Source organism: Panthera tigris, chromosome A1 (assembly GCF_018350195.1).
Source record: "Panthera tigris isolate Pti1 chromosome A1, P.tigris_Pti1_mat1.1, whole genome shotgun sequence".
NCBI classification, from domain to species: Eukaryota; Metazoa; Chordata; class Mammalia; order Carnivora; family Felidae; genus Panthera; species Panthera tigris.
Window position 1 is genome coordinate 92,686,472 of NC_056660.1, and position 14,942 is coordinate 92,701,413.

Consider the following 14,942-nt stretch of genomic DNA (forward strand, 5'->3'; position numbering starts at 1 on the left):
ACCTGCAAAAGAGTCTGGGGACGTGGGTATTTCTGTAATGGAGATGGGCAGGGTAGGAGAGGGACGGGAATGACACCGGGTCAGCCAGTCGACAGTGTTGCCCGCAATATACGATCTACGTTCATTTTATCCTCCAAACTATTTTCAGAGGCAGCAAAGAACATTATCTCCGTGTGACACATGATGGAAATAAGGTCTGTGAGGTTTGAATGACTTGCCAAGGTCAAAGGACAAGTTAGAGTATCTGGAATCTGGGCCTGGGTTTCCTGCATTCCAGGCAAGTTCTTTCTCTTCTACGCTCTTCGCCCAGGGAGGAGTGAGCAGTTCAGTGATTAAGACTTTGCTGCGTTGGTTCTGAAATCCTCCTCCCCAGAGGCAGAAATCTCTCTGTGCAGGAGGTTCCAAAAGCCAGGGAAATGCTACAGGCTTGGGGTGAGGGAATGACAAGCACCAGTGCTGCTTGTTTCTTCCCAGTTTTGCTCGGGACTGGACGTTGGACATGAATGCTGAACATAGCTTTTCTGTGTCTGCCTCCCACCGGTTCTGGGCTGAGGGTCTTGTAGGAAATTTCAGTGAGGCCGTTGAAAAGACTGGTCTCTTTTCCCCTGTTTGTCCTTTGACCTAGTCTGGGACAGGAGGTTGTGGTCTAACTTCTGTGTTGATGGAGTCTCTCTCGGCCATGCTTTGATGAAGAAAAAGCCTCATTATTTGGCTTGCGTCTCTGGTGGCTTTTTCACCCGCCTTTATACAAAAGCTGGTTTCTAAGGAAGGGGCCTCTTTTTTGGATGAAGACATTTCCGTGTATTTTCTTCGGGGCCATTATCCTGCAAATACCCGAGTGCTGAACTTGGAAGGTCACAGTCCTGAGTTTTACGAAGGGTCCAGGCGACCCCCGGCGGAAGGGAGGGGTGGGTACCACGTCCTGTTCCATGATGTAGCCTCTCCCGACCCTTCCTCTTCTGTGGCCCTTTCCACAGGCACTGTAACCATTCAGTTGCATTTCTCTTCCTCAGCTAACGCCGAGAGGGTTTTTAGTCTTTGTATCCACAGAGTTTGACAAATAGAAGCATTCAATAACCGAATGAGGAAAAAAAAAACTTGGCTTTATTGAATATTTGGTTTAAAGGTTAACCAAGAAAGCTGACTTATTTTTGTTCACGCTGCTGAAAACACTTATGTAATGTAATGGTTCAAGGTTTCACCTTAGCAAGCAGAGTGTTTTGTTTATTTTTATTTATTTTATTATTTTGTGTGCGTGTGTGAGCAGAATAGATATAAATTGGATTCAGTGTGCTTGGTTCTGTAGGTCGTGGTGGTGACTGTCAGTTGCTACCTTCTAGTTTTGCACTTTTTCACACGTAGACGATTTGTTAGGATGTTTTTGAATGTCTGATGACCTTTGTTCTCATTTTTCCTTCCTCTCATGTACCACTCATTATCCTTTATTTTTATCAATTAACTTACATTTATTTATTCACATGGTTTTGAAATAGCTAAGTAAATGATGGTGCCATTAGAAGTTTCTTTTACATTTCTAATCCCCAGCTACTCAGTTTACATCCCCTAAGCCATACTTAGCATTCTTTCTAGAATATTTTTTCAGAGATATTGTGTGCACATACAAAACTACACAAGTAGTAGCATGTAGTTGTGTAATTTTTTAAACTCAGTTACTTCCAGGGGCGCCTGGGTGGCTCAGTCGGGTGAGTGTCCGACTTTGACTCAGGTCATGATTGCACATTCATGGGTTCGAGCCCCACATCGGGCTCTGTGCTGACATCTCAGAGCCTGGAGCCTGCTTCGGATTCTGTGTCTCTCCCTCTCTCTGCCCCTCCCCCACTGGCCCACAGTGTCTCTCTCTCTCTCTGTCTCGCTCAGAATAAATAAACATAAAAAATTTTTTAACTCAGTTACTGCCTCCATCATTTTCTTCAATAGTATATACAAATTTTCCTCATCTTGTTTTTTTTTAATGTTTATTTTTGAGAGAGGACACACACAAGTCGGGGAGGGGCAGAGAGAAAAAGAGACAGAGAATCCAAAGCAGGCTCTGTGCTGACAGCAGAGGGCCCGATGTGGGACTCAAACCCATGAACCATGAGATCATGAGCTGAGCAGAAGCCAGATGCTTACCCGACTAAGCCACTCAGGCTCCCCCTCATCTTGTTTTAATGTCATACCGTTCCATCTTGTGGAAATCCCTAATGTGGTTACCCCCTCCCTTATTAGTGGATATTTAGATCATTTCTAGTCTTTTGCTAATATGCAAGCAATGCCATATTAAATGATCCTATATCTTCACTGATCACATGTGCAAATATATCAGTAGGACAAATTTCAAATGGAATGGCCTGGTCAAAGAATATGTGTGTTTCCAACCCAGTAATTCGCCTTCTCAAGGGTCATGTGGATGTGCACTTCCACCTACAATGTATGACCATAATTGTATCCCCATCCCGCCACTCTTCTAGTGTGTTACAAAGCTGTTTGATCTTTTTGCAATAGGACAGGTCAAAAAAAAAAATGGTATCTCATTTTCTTCCTATGATTAAAGTTGAGCATCTTTTTAAGAAAAAAACAATAGGTTGATGAGACATTTTTAGTTGCTTTTCCATGACCTGCTCTTTATGTCCTTTCCCCACTTTTCTGTGGATTGCTTGTCTCTTTCTTAAGGATTTGTAGGAGCCTATATACCAGGGAAACAAGTCCTTCGTTGTGAACGTTTTCAGTTCCAATAACAGTTGTGAACATTTTCCCCACGTGGTATTTGTTTTGTTTTGTTTTGTTTTACATTTATTCATTTTTGAGGGGCAGAGAGAGAGCACGAGTGGGGGAGGGGCAGAGAGAGAGGGAGACACAGAATCCAAAGCAGGCTCCAGGCTCTGAGCTGTCAGCACAGAGCCCGATGCGGGGTTCGAACCCACTGTGAGATCATGACCTGAGCCGAAGTCGAATGCTTAACCGACTGAGCCACCTAGGTGATCCGTTAAGCATCTGACTCTTGATTTTTGCTCAGGTCATGATTTCGCTCATTGTTTGTGGATTCAAGCCCCACATCAGGCTCTGCGCTGACGGTGTGGAGCCTGCTTGGGATTCATTCATATTCTCGATCTCTCTCTCTCTCTCTCTCCCCCACCCCCCGTGCCCCTCCTATGCTCTCTCTCGAGATCAGTAAAATAAGCTTTAAAAAAATTATTACTTTGATAATATGTCGGGGCTGCTTCTCCCTTATTATTCTTCCTTTTTGGAGTTTCCTTTGTTATTTTACCTCTATTTGCTTTCTTAACAAATCCATGACTGTAGGTTTTTATTCAGTATCTACTTTTTAAGCACCACGTTTGTGCTGAGCACTGCCCTGGATTCTTTACTAGAAAGGAAATGCAGGATATGTAAGACACTGTCCCAGATCAGACTGCAGAACTCAGAACCTCATTGAGGAGGAAAAGCACACACAGAAGGCAGCTGGGGCTTCTGCGTGTGAGCCCCTCGCTCTGGAGGGCTGGGTGAGCAGAGGTCCCCACGCCAGCAGGTGACTTGATTGTGAGGAAGGTCTCTGTCACTAAGCTCCAGACCCTCTTCCTCCGAATGACCTCCACTCCAAGTTCATCTTGGAGAGTGGACTTCAAGGATAGGATATTTTGGGTATCAGAGCAGAAAGAAAACAGTTACATTGGGAAGCTCAAGCTTGTGGTGGGGGAGGGTATTTTCTGGGAACAGATTCTGTGTTATGCCTGCACGTAACGTTACTTGAAACCTCTGGCAAAGACCATTAACCATAGCTCTAGAATGCAAGCAGATTGAACCGTCGTCATGCGTTGCCCCTAAAATCTTTCTCATTAGCATCAACGTGAAAAATGAGTATAAAGATGTCTTGGCATCCGTCATTCTGATTACTCTAACTCCCCCACAAGCGAGCTTGAAACCCATCATATATTTTGATCATATGCAATATAATGGGAATATTTTTACAGGTGGATTTTAATACACGACATGGAATCCGGTGTTGAATGGCTAGGATGTTAAGAATGTTTTCCATTTTCTCTATGGAAATATTATTTTGCAGTTTGGAATGACAGCCCTCACCCTTGATTCCTTACTGCACTTTCCTGTCTTCCTACTTGACAGATTGGCTCGACCTTCCATCTGCCCTCTGCATTGAGGGGTCCTTCAGGACTTGGCCTTGTGTCCTGTCCTTTTCTCTCCACTTCCTCCAATTTTCCCACTCATCTCAGAAAACGACCTAACTAGTGATACCTTCCAAGTTCCTTCCCCCGGTCTGGATTTCTCTCAGTGACTTGCATATACTGCTACCTGCGTGGCGTCTATGCTCAGATGACAGTGGCCAACGTAGAATCTTTGCTTCCCTCCTCCCCCCACCAGCCCACTGTACTCAGGAAATGACATGGCCAGCCACTGTGTTTTCCAGAGTAGAAACTCAGCCACCTAGGATTCTTTTCTTTCTTTTATCACTCCCACATTCAGCCCCTCTGCAAGTTCTAGCAAGATCTGCAAACTATATCTCTAGCGCGCCCACTATCTCCATTTCCATGGCAACCCCACCCCCCCAGTCCAGGTCATGGGGATACTAACTGCAGCCAATCAGATGCAGTAGTCCTTCCTCCCCTGTGTCCTTGGTATCCCTTAAAGTGAGGATGAACCCTTCAAGCTGTAAACCAGATCATGCCATTCCTCTGCCTAATACCCTTCAGTGGATTCCTGCAGAGCCTGAAATGAAATCCAGTCTGGATACCGCAGCCAACAACGTCCTGCACGTCTGATCCCTATTTGTCTCTTTCAGTTCATCTCCTTCCACTCAGCCCCATGATCATTTAGTTTCAAACACCCTGGTCTTCTTTTATTTCCTTAAGCACACTAAGCTTTACATTTTTTTTTAAGTTTATTTATTTGTGAGAGAGAGGGAGAGACAGAGCGTGAGCAGGGGAGGGGCAGAGAGAGAGGGAGACACAGAATCCGAAGCAGGCTCCAGGCTCTGAGCTGTCAGCACAGAGCCTGAGGCAGGGCTCAAACTCACGAACCATGAGATCATGACCTGAGCTGAAGTCGGACACTCAGCTGACTAAGCCACCCAGGCGCCCCAAGCATGCTAAGCTTTATAAAGCTCATGCCCTTTCCCTGTGTCATTTCCCCTGCCTAGAAGGTTCTTCTCCTGGCTGTTGATGGGACTGGTCCCCCTTCTCAGGAACTTAGGCACACGTTTTCCCCGGTGCCCACATCTGCTGTCAACTCCAGTTTATTCTTCCCTGTTTCATCACTTGTTGGTTTTTCAGAGCAGTGTCCACAGACATAATTACTTTATCAAATTGCTTCAAGTCTGCTCTCTTGACTTTGTCTTTCTTTCCTGGTGAAAGTTAGCTTCTCAGAGCAGACCCTCTGTCTGCTGTAAATGCTGTTGTACGGCTAGCACGTAGCACAGTGCTTGGTGCACACTGAGTGTTGAGCACCCTGGATATTTAGCAAATGGATGAATAAGCAGCAGGTTAGGCTGGGGATTATCTGCAGAGTAGAATAAATTATGTTTGTTTGTTTGTTTGTTTCCTTAACCCTGGCTTTGAAATATGTAGCGTGATCAAATGAAGCCAAAATAAAACTCATTTGAGGTGTGGATGAAACCACTTGTAGTAAAAGGCAACTACGTGATAGAAAGTTTCTCTGGGGAAGTTACTGAAGAAGAATGTTCTCTGGACTTCCTAGGGAGTTGCAAAATGATGTTGCTATAATGCCTTGGCATTTAGTAGGATGTGTTCTGTACACATTTGAAACATGGCATAGATTTACTTCACTTGTATTACGCTTTTATATGCCCAACTTCCATGAACATATTTAATTAACATTAGGACCTATGCAGTGATTAGGATAGTCAGTATTAAATGAATCGTAATAAGGCACTTCATTAGAAAGTACTTATTGTTCTCTGCTAGGTAGACGTGGCTCCTGTCCTCAAGGAGCCTCACAGAGAAGTGAGGGTGATAATCTTGCAAGGAAATCCTTACTGTTCCTCTGTGGTATCAATAAGAGGCATATACAGAAATCATGGAATAAAGGAGGGAGTTTTTAGATTTGGCTAGGGCACGCACGATGTCCTAGAAAGAAGTGAGCGTGGAGTCTTGGTGTTAAAGGAGTAAGAATCTGCTAGGTGGGAAGACTTTGCAGTCCATGGAGCAGAATGCACAAACACACGGAGGCGCTGTTAAGGTACTGTGTTCTGGAATTTCTGCACCCAGAGGGAGATAAAGGTAAGGGATTCGAATAGGTGCTGAAGTTGAAGAGATAGGCAAAACCAGATTGCAGAATGGGGGCCTTTGAATGGCTTCCATCTTGACAGCAGGGGGCTGATATAATTGATATTTTGACCAAGGTTATTAAAAGGTGGAGGATAGTTTTTGGTAGAAGGCTCTGGTAGTGGAGATAGAAGGCATAGAGGAGACCGTCCAGGAAGGTACAGAGTGAGAGAAGCGTCAGAGATGGTCCTCAGGAGAGTAAGGGCACTTAGCTGGGGAGGGAGGAGAAAGGTGGATTTTTTTTTTAAGTTTGTTTATTTATTTTGAGAGAGAGAGAGAGAGAGCATGAGCATGAGTGGGGGAGGAGCAGAGAAAGAGGGAGAAAGAAAATCCCAAGCAGGCTCTCTGCTCAGTACTGAGCCCAACGCGGGGCTCAGTCTCACAACCATGAGAGCATGACCTGAGCTAATATCAAGAGTTGGACACTTAAAGGAAGGTGGATATTTAAGGAAAGAGAAATGGATCCTTTGGAGTGGCAGCAGATGGGGGTTGGGGGGAAGCCGTATGTCACACAAGCCAAGAGATCTTTTAAAAAAAATTTTTTAATGCTTATTTATTTTTGAGAGAAAGGGAGACAGAGCACAAGTAGGGGAGAGGCAGAGAGAGAGGGAGACACAGAATCTGAAGCAGGCTCCAGGCTCTGAGCCACAGAACCCTATGCGGGGCTCGAACTCATGAACCGCGAGATCATGACCTGAGCCAAAGTTGGACGCTCAACAGACCGAGCCACCCAAGTGCCCCAAGAGATCTTTTTTAGGAAGGAAGGAATGATTAATGTCAGACAGGTCAAGTAAGAATTAAGATGGAAGGACTGGATTTCATAATTAAGGTGTGTTTACTGACCTTCCCAAGAGTCCTGTTAGCGGGCTGATGGCGGCAAAAGCCATGTGGGCATGCTGGGGGATGAAGGAGAACAGAAAATATCACCTGTGGCACACAGAGCTGGGAGTGGGGGTGGTAGGAGGGATTGCAGGAGGGGTTCTTCTTTGTTTCTTTTCCTTTGTTTATAGTGAACCATCGAGATTTGCACTAGCTGAGAGAGGAAGCACAGAAACCAGATTTTCCATGCAGAACTGGTTTGGGATATAGCATTGCTTTGGATTTTTCCTTATCGGAAAATAAGGGGACAAGGGTGAGATGTGGTGTGATGGTGGCCGAAGTAGGAAGTCGAGGGCATTTCTGATATTGGGGGGAAAGCATGGCCTTCAAGGGGAAAGGTGATTATTCAGAGTAGGTGCTAGGGAGGATGGGGGAATAGTCCTGTGTGAGGCTGCGGGTTCAGCTGAGCCCGAAGGCGCAGGTGGCCCCAGTCCATCTGCAACACCCTGGACAGCAGGTCGAAGCTTGGAGGTTACCGGGGTGGGCCCACCTGCATGTAACAGCAGGGAGGGCAGCTGTGAATGTGGTGAGGTCACAGTTGAAGTAATGGGCACGAATGGCAGGAACCAGCCTGGTTCAGGAGGGGAGTAGCTGGGAGGTCTGAGGAGCAGGTGCATTGTGAGTGATGGAGGGAGGGCCAGTCCTGGAAAGATAGGAGGCTCTTTGGGAGCAATGTCAGAATTCTCCCGTCTAGCTTGGCATTTCTTCACCAGTTACCTGGGAAGGTACCTGTGCCGCATTTATGCCGCTGTTGCCCAGAACAGAGCGTGGAAAGCCTGTCTTGGAATTGCTCTCTGAATCTGTGGCACAGCTTAGGACTACCTGGAGGCTTGGTGACCCTGAGCCCTTTTGGGGATGGATTTGACATTTTGCCAAGTCATCCGGAGCTAAGTTGGGTGAAGAAAATAGACAATCAAGCTGGGTAATATCATTTTCAGTAGAAATGGAAATGTGGATTTAAATAATAGGATTATTTTTCTTATGTGACTTGTGCCACGCCCTGACAGCAGTTTCTAAAGAGGACAGTGACAGCATCTTTGGAATGTATATAGCTTCTCAGAGTGACTAGTTTGAGGGTGCATTCTTTTGGATGTAAACATCTCAAGAGATTTGGGGATTCCGACAATCACTGATACGAAGTTGAGCAGGCTTCTACCATTATATCCATATAATCTTTTTGTATCTGTTAGATTGAAATCCTTTATGTTAATATGGTATTGGAAGGGGTGAGACTCAACAAAAATATTTCTTTTTTAAAAAAAATTATTTATTTTGAGAGAGAGAGAGAGAGAGAGAACGCAAACACGTTCACCAGCGGGGGAGGGGCAGAGAGAGAGAATCCCAAGCAGGCTCAGTGCTTTCAGCACAGAGCCTGATGTAGGGCTTGATCGCATAACCGTGAGATCGTGACCTGAGCTGAAACCAAGAGTTAGACGCTTAACCGACTGAACCACTGAGGCATCCCTGAACAAGAATATTTCTGTAGTAACTTGTCCTGCTCTGTATTTGCGACCTGTTTCTTTCCTGGAAACTGGAAAAAAATGTCTTCATTGTCTACTAGCATTTGTTCAAACTTTGAAAGTCCCCAGCTGAAAACTTAGGATAAAGGCAACACTCAAGCTGTTATGTTGCCAAATGTAACTTAATTTGTTAAAATTTGGTATGTGTATGAGAGATTCTGCTGGCTGTCCATCTCCTCGAGGTCCCAGAAAGAAGTGTGGTACATTTTGCTGTCAGACTCCGGTCCTTGCAGAGTAACACTGATAGCATTATTGGGATAATAACATGGGGAAAAGCTATGCCTACAGAATAATTAAACTAGAAGGGGGGTTTGTAGCCAACATGGGAAAATTGCTTTCCTGACTCTACAAGAGCAGAGTAGCTGGGCTCCAACTGTAGAGCAGACGAGCCCTGCCCGCCTCCATTGCGAGTCAATTACCTGAGAATGCACTGTTCTCATTTTGGGTGGCATTCCTCTCATGCTTTCTGCTTAAGTTGGCTACTTACCAAAAGGCAAAGAATATGTCATCTCTTAGTGGGGGAGCTCCACTGGCATTCTGGCAGACGGGTCTTTCTTGCGCGTGGGACTCCCAGAATTACAGCATGTGTGGCACCCCTGGCTTCCTGGCTCTAAATGCCAGGAGCCCCCACAAGTCGCTGTGCAGTCAGAAATGTCCCCGCACATTTCCAGATGATGCCTCTGATTTACAGACTCCTAGAGCCTGGTGGAGTCATTTACCGAGAAGCCAGGGAAGATGCAGGAAACATTCTTTTCTGTCTCTTCCACTGTCTGCCTGAATGTGTGTCTATCTACTTACATATCTATCTCTCTCCTTTTTCTTTGTTATTTTTTTTCATTGTGTCATGAGGAATGACAGAAGTTGTTTTTTAATTTTTTTTCTTTGAGTTTATTTATTTTGAGAGATAGTACGAGCAGAGGAGGAGGAGGAGAGAGAGAGGGAGAGAGAGAATCCCAAGCAAGCTCTGTACCATTGGTGCAGAGCCAGATGCAGGGCTTAGTCCCATAAACCACAAGATCATGACCTGTGCTAAAATCAAGAGTCTGATGCCTAACCTATTGAGCCACCCAGGCGCCCCAGAAATGACAGACACTTTTTTAAAAGAACTTTTATTAAAGAAAGATTGGAAGGGCACCTGGGTGGTTCAGTCAGTTAAGTGTCCGACTTCAGCTCAGGTCATGATCTCATGATTCGTAAGTTCGAGTCCACATCGGGCTCTGTGCTGACAGCTCAGAGCCTGGAGCCTGCTTCGGATTCTGTGTCTCCCTCTATCTGCTTCTTCCCCACTCACACTGTCTCTTTCTCTCAAAAATAAATAAACATTAAAAAAAAAAAGAATCCTTACAATATTAAAAAAAAAGAAGAAGAAGGAAAGATTGGGAACAAATTAATAATCCAAGCAAAGGCTAAGGGAGAACAGAAGAAAAGAGAAGGTAGATCAGTAGGTGGAGAAGCCAGAAGGAATGTTTCTGCCACACTTGTCTATGGTCCCTTGTGGTTTTCTCCCCAAAGCCAATTAAGATTTCCTATAAGGACGCTCATGTACAGTTGCGTTATAGGCCATAAGCGACCGCAGAGGCACCGTAAATAGATTTCACTGAGAATGTGGTTAGAATTGAGGAAGGGATTAGATCCAGACCCTTGATGAGGAGAACAGACTGTTCCTAAGGCAAGTCCATTCCAGCTTCATCAAGGATGGGGTGGGGTGCCTTGCTGATAGGCACAACCCTTTCTTTTAAAATGATGTGACTTACACGATCGTCCAGGAGCACTGACCCCGGAATAACTTCAGCTCCTGTGTAGCAAGTTTCTCATTTTAATTTTTGCAAAACCAATTTCTCCTTTTGCGCCAATACCATTTTCTAAAAATAGTGTACCTGGCTAGCATTTAAAAGTTAGAATCTTTACCTTGCCATGATTGCTAAAAAGTCACCTGTTATGTATTTTTAAAATCTGCACTAACACGTTGTAGACCGTTCATGCCATACTGAAGCTGATTTTCTACTTTATTTTTTCAGTTGTTCATGGTGGACAATGGAGCAGATGACTGGAGAATAGCCATGACTTATGAGCGTATTTTCTTCATCTGCTTGGAAATACTGGTGTGTGCTATTCATCCCATACCTGGGAATTATACGTTCACATGGACGGCCCGGCTTGCCTTCTCCTATGCCCCATCCACAACCACCGCTGATGTGGACATTATTTTATCTATACCAATGTTCTTAAGACTCTATCTGATTGCCAGAGTCATGCTTTTACATAGCAAACTTTTCACTGATGCCTCCTCTAGAAGCATTGGAGCACTTAATAAGATAAACTTCAATACACGTTTTGTTATGAAGACTTTAATGACTATATGTCCAGGAACTGTACTCTTGGTTTTTAGTATCTCCTTATGGATAATTGCCGCATGGACTGTCCGAGCTTGTGAAAGGTAAGTTTGTTTCTTTTCCTGAGAACGTAATTTGCCATATGGTGTCCTTGGAAGTGGGAGAAGGAACATGTTTTATTTAGACCAGAGGCACACATAGAGACTCACTCTTGAAAACTTTGGATTCTCCACTGGGCTTCTTTTAAATGAGCCTGACAAAACGTTGCTTAACAGTTTTGCTTACAGTAATGCCTTGATGATTATGTATTTTTCTTTCTGATTTGATCAGTTTTCAGTAGAGGGCTGTCTTTATAACCGGTGGCAAAATTTGGAAACCTACAAATCTTATAGGAGATTTCTGCCTGAAATGTGTGTTCAATCGTAATACCGAATCATGTTGGTGCCATATTGGTTATAGCATAGATTATTCTTCAGACAGAAATCCAGTGGAAACATTGGATTCAAGCTGTCTGAACTTCAAGGAATATCTCAGTGTGGTTTGTCAGTTGTAGTCCTTATTTATAATGGTGTTCATGGGATTGTTGATAAGGAGCTTATAGATATAATATTTGGTTTTTATTGAACTCAACAGTTAGTGAGATGGGGAAGTATTTGTTTTACTATATGAGGTGCTCTGGTGGTTTAAAGCTAGACACACATTCTCAGAATTCAGGAGTTTCCCAGTGAGGCTGACTGAATTCATTAGTAAATAGTGTCAGTGATATTAACCTTGTCATATAACAAACAAACAAAAATAGATTTGTTACATAAATAGAAGGAACTCTATCATAATGACGGGAGAGATCTCATGTGATCTTGGTTGGGAAAATCCAACTTAAAATTAGCAATAGACAGATAGGAGCAATTTCATGGTTTATAGAACTGTTACATATTTGGATGTTCTTTGTAGTAACCAGATTTTTTTTTAATTTAGCTTTTGAAAGTCTAAGTTGTATTATATATATTATATTATATATTATAATATTATACATTACATATATTATTATAGATAGATAGATAAAGAAGAAAAATATCTGTGTGAGAATTGTTGCCTAAATAGCAAATCTATAATGCCCCTTCCCCATTTCGATTTTACAGAAGCAATCACTTAAAGTTTATTGAGCCAGGTTTTTGGTAACTGCTTTTCATATTTCTAAATGATATTGCTTATTTTGCTACCACTAGATTTTTTTATCTAGATTTTTATGAAAGTTGGGGTTTGAGGGGTTTTTTCACACATGCACACCCCTTTCATGACTCTACCCCCAAAAGGGTAATTCCCATCTTCCCTATACATGCTGTAAATGCCAATGATCTACATTCCACACTAACATTATTGAGTATATGATCTGCATTTGTAGTTGAACAGTATAGTATGTTGTTAGCATTTTGATTCTTATTTTCCAGAAATCACCTCCGTTATATAAATGCTCTTCTGCTAGATTCGTGTATATTGAGCAATCTATCAATTTCAGCTTGAAAAACAATTCTTGCTTCTAACTTCCTTGTCCATCATGTTAGGGATGTCCTTTGGCTTCTTTATATGCAGCATATGCTTTATATGCTGTATATGTAAGTCACAAAATAAACTTTTTCTTAAAGTTTATTTTACTTATTTTAAGAGAAAGAGAGCATGGGAGGGGCAGAAAGAGGTGGGGGAGGGAGGGAGGGAGGGAGGGAGGGAGGGAGGGAGAGAGAGAGAGAGAGAGAGAGAGAGAGAGAGAGAGTATCCCAAGTAGGCTCCATGCTCGAACTCACATACTATGAGATCATGACCTGAGCCGAAGTCAAGAGTCAGACGTTTAACCAACTGAGCCACCCAGGCGCCCCTACTCTTTTTCTGGAACCTCATTTCTCCCTTTGTCTTTACTTATTCCTTCATTTTGGTGGAATTCTTCCTCCAGTAGCTTTTAAGAAAATGTGGGGGAGAGGGAGATTTTTTCCAGAGCCTACATGTGTATATATGGCCTATCTTGTCTAGTGCTTCTTTGATAACTGGGCTGGGTATGAAACTCTAGATTGGAAATCACTTTCCTCAGAATATTGAAGTCTTTATTTTCTTGTAGCATCCAGGATCCAACGGTCTGATAGTATTCTCACTTTTTCATGCCCCCCCCCCTTTTTTTTCTGGAAGCTTTTAGGATCATTGTTCTACAATTGCATCAGAGTATATCTTGGAGTGAATCTATTTTGGGCTAGAGTACTGAGAATTTAGTTCCTGTTCACTCTTGGAATTAGTGTCCTTCAGTTCCTGTAAATTTTCTTGAGTTATTTCATGATTTTTGTTCCTGTGTTTTGTTTTGTGGATAACCTCATTTTTATCTTCCAAACTTTCTATTGGAAATTAATTTCTTTTTAATATATATTGATTTCCAGTGTCTCATTTTTGATCCCTAACTGCCCATTAAAAAAAAATTAGCATCATTCTTTTATTGTTAGAGACATTGTTTTATTTGTCCAGAGATGTTAATGATAGCTTTTGAAATTTTTTCTCTTTGTATATGCATTGTTTCCCCAAAGATTCACTTTTGTGTTGATTTTGGCTTCTGTTTTTTTTTTTTTTAATGTTTATTTATTTTTGAGTGAGAGACAGAGCATGAGTGGGGAAAGGGCAGAGAGAGAGGGAGACACAGAATCTGAAGCAGGCTCCAGTCTCTGAGCTGTTAGCACAGAGCCCAATGTGGGGCTTGAACTCATGAGCTGTGAGATCATGACCTGAGCTGAAGCCGACTCTTAGCTGACTGAGCCACCCAGGCACCCCTTGGCTTCTTTTTAGGAGGTTTCCTTAAGTAGTTAGGTAGCCTCAGCTGTTGCTTGTACTTGCCAGTGAGCCACTCAGGATCTGAGTGATGGAAGTGTTTGTGTAAATCCAGAACTCTTGACTGTGGGCTTCACTGCATGGACTTTTGGGTGGGGGTGGGGTGGGGCACAGAACACCATTTTCAGTATCTTTATGTATTTTCTCTTTCCTGAGCAATCTGACAGGCTCATGGGAAGTTAGTTCTCCTATCCTACCATGAAGGTGCCAACCTAGGTGATAGCATCGTGGGAACTGAAAGACAGGGCAGAGAAGAGGGCTCACCTGTTCATCTGTGAACCTTCTCCCTATGGTGCTTGATGCTCTGCAGTCAGCCCACAGATCTTGTGCTTTACCTCTCCTGACAGTAAACCTCCCAGCTTCCGCCAGGGTGGCGAAAAGGCACTACCAGTTGCACAGACTGGAGAAGGGAATGTAGGTGTCTACCCGTGTTTACACAGAATTTGAACCTGTCCTTGCATTTAAAACTCCGTCCTGATCTCCACTTGCAGAGGTACTGGTGCCAAGGATTCCTGAGTATTTGGGGTGGGGGTGAGTGGTTGATTCTCAGAGCCAATATGGCTGCTGCTTCATGTTTCACCACTCCTGGTCTAGCGTTCTCCTTCCTCAAGTCAGGCAGTCAGTTCTCATGTGGCAGTTGGCTTTTCAGCTCCCTTAATATTGTCTTGTCACTCCTTGCTGTCCTTCTGAGTTTAAGCTTTGTTTGTTTGTTTCTCTTGAAATTATCTACAGTCGTTTTAATGGGATCCAGGGAAAGAGCCTAGGCCAGCACGTTTGTTGACTCCACCTGCTTTTACGAGAAATTCTGTAGTGACTAGGCTTTAACATCAAGTATCTGAATCTGTTTTAGAACTTGTCTTCCTAAGGATGGCATTTGAAGGATTGAAGTTATTTATTTATTTATTCATTTATTTTTAATGTTTATTTTTCAAAGAGACAGAGAGAGAGTGCAAGTGGGGGAGGGGCAGAGAGAGAGGGACAGAATCCAAATCGGACTCCAGGCTCTGAGCTGTCAATATGGAGCCTGACGCCGGGCTTGAACTCACAAGTGG

At 43.4% G+C, this 14,942-nt stretch overlaps 1 protein-coding gene across 5 annotated transcripts in view; it reads left to right on the forward strand.

Moving 5' to 3' along the window:
* The window catches only part of KCNN2 (potassium calcium-activated channel subfamily N member 2), a 157,195-nt gene that overhangs the window by 35,063 nt on the left and 107,190 nt on the right, over positions 1-14,942 (forward strand). For 4 of the 5 annotated variants that reach the window (XM_042958702.1, XM_042958706.1, XM_042958713.1 and 1 more), the window contains one exon: positions 10,717-11,135. In XM_042958702.1, the coding sequence (XP_042814636.1) occupies positions 10,717-11,135 (419 nt within the window). Of the gene's footprint in view, positions 1-7,777; positions 8,101-10,716; positions 11,136-14,942 lie in introns of those variants that run through there. The other variant, XM_042958723.1, reaches the window with a different exon arrangement.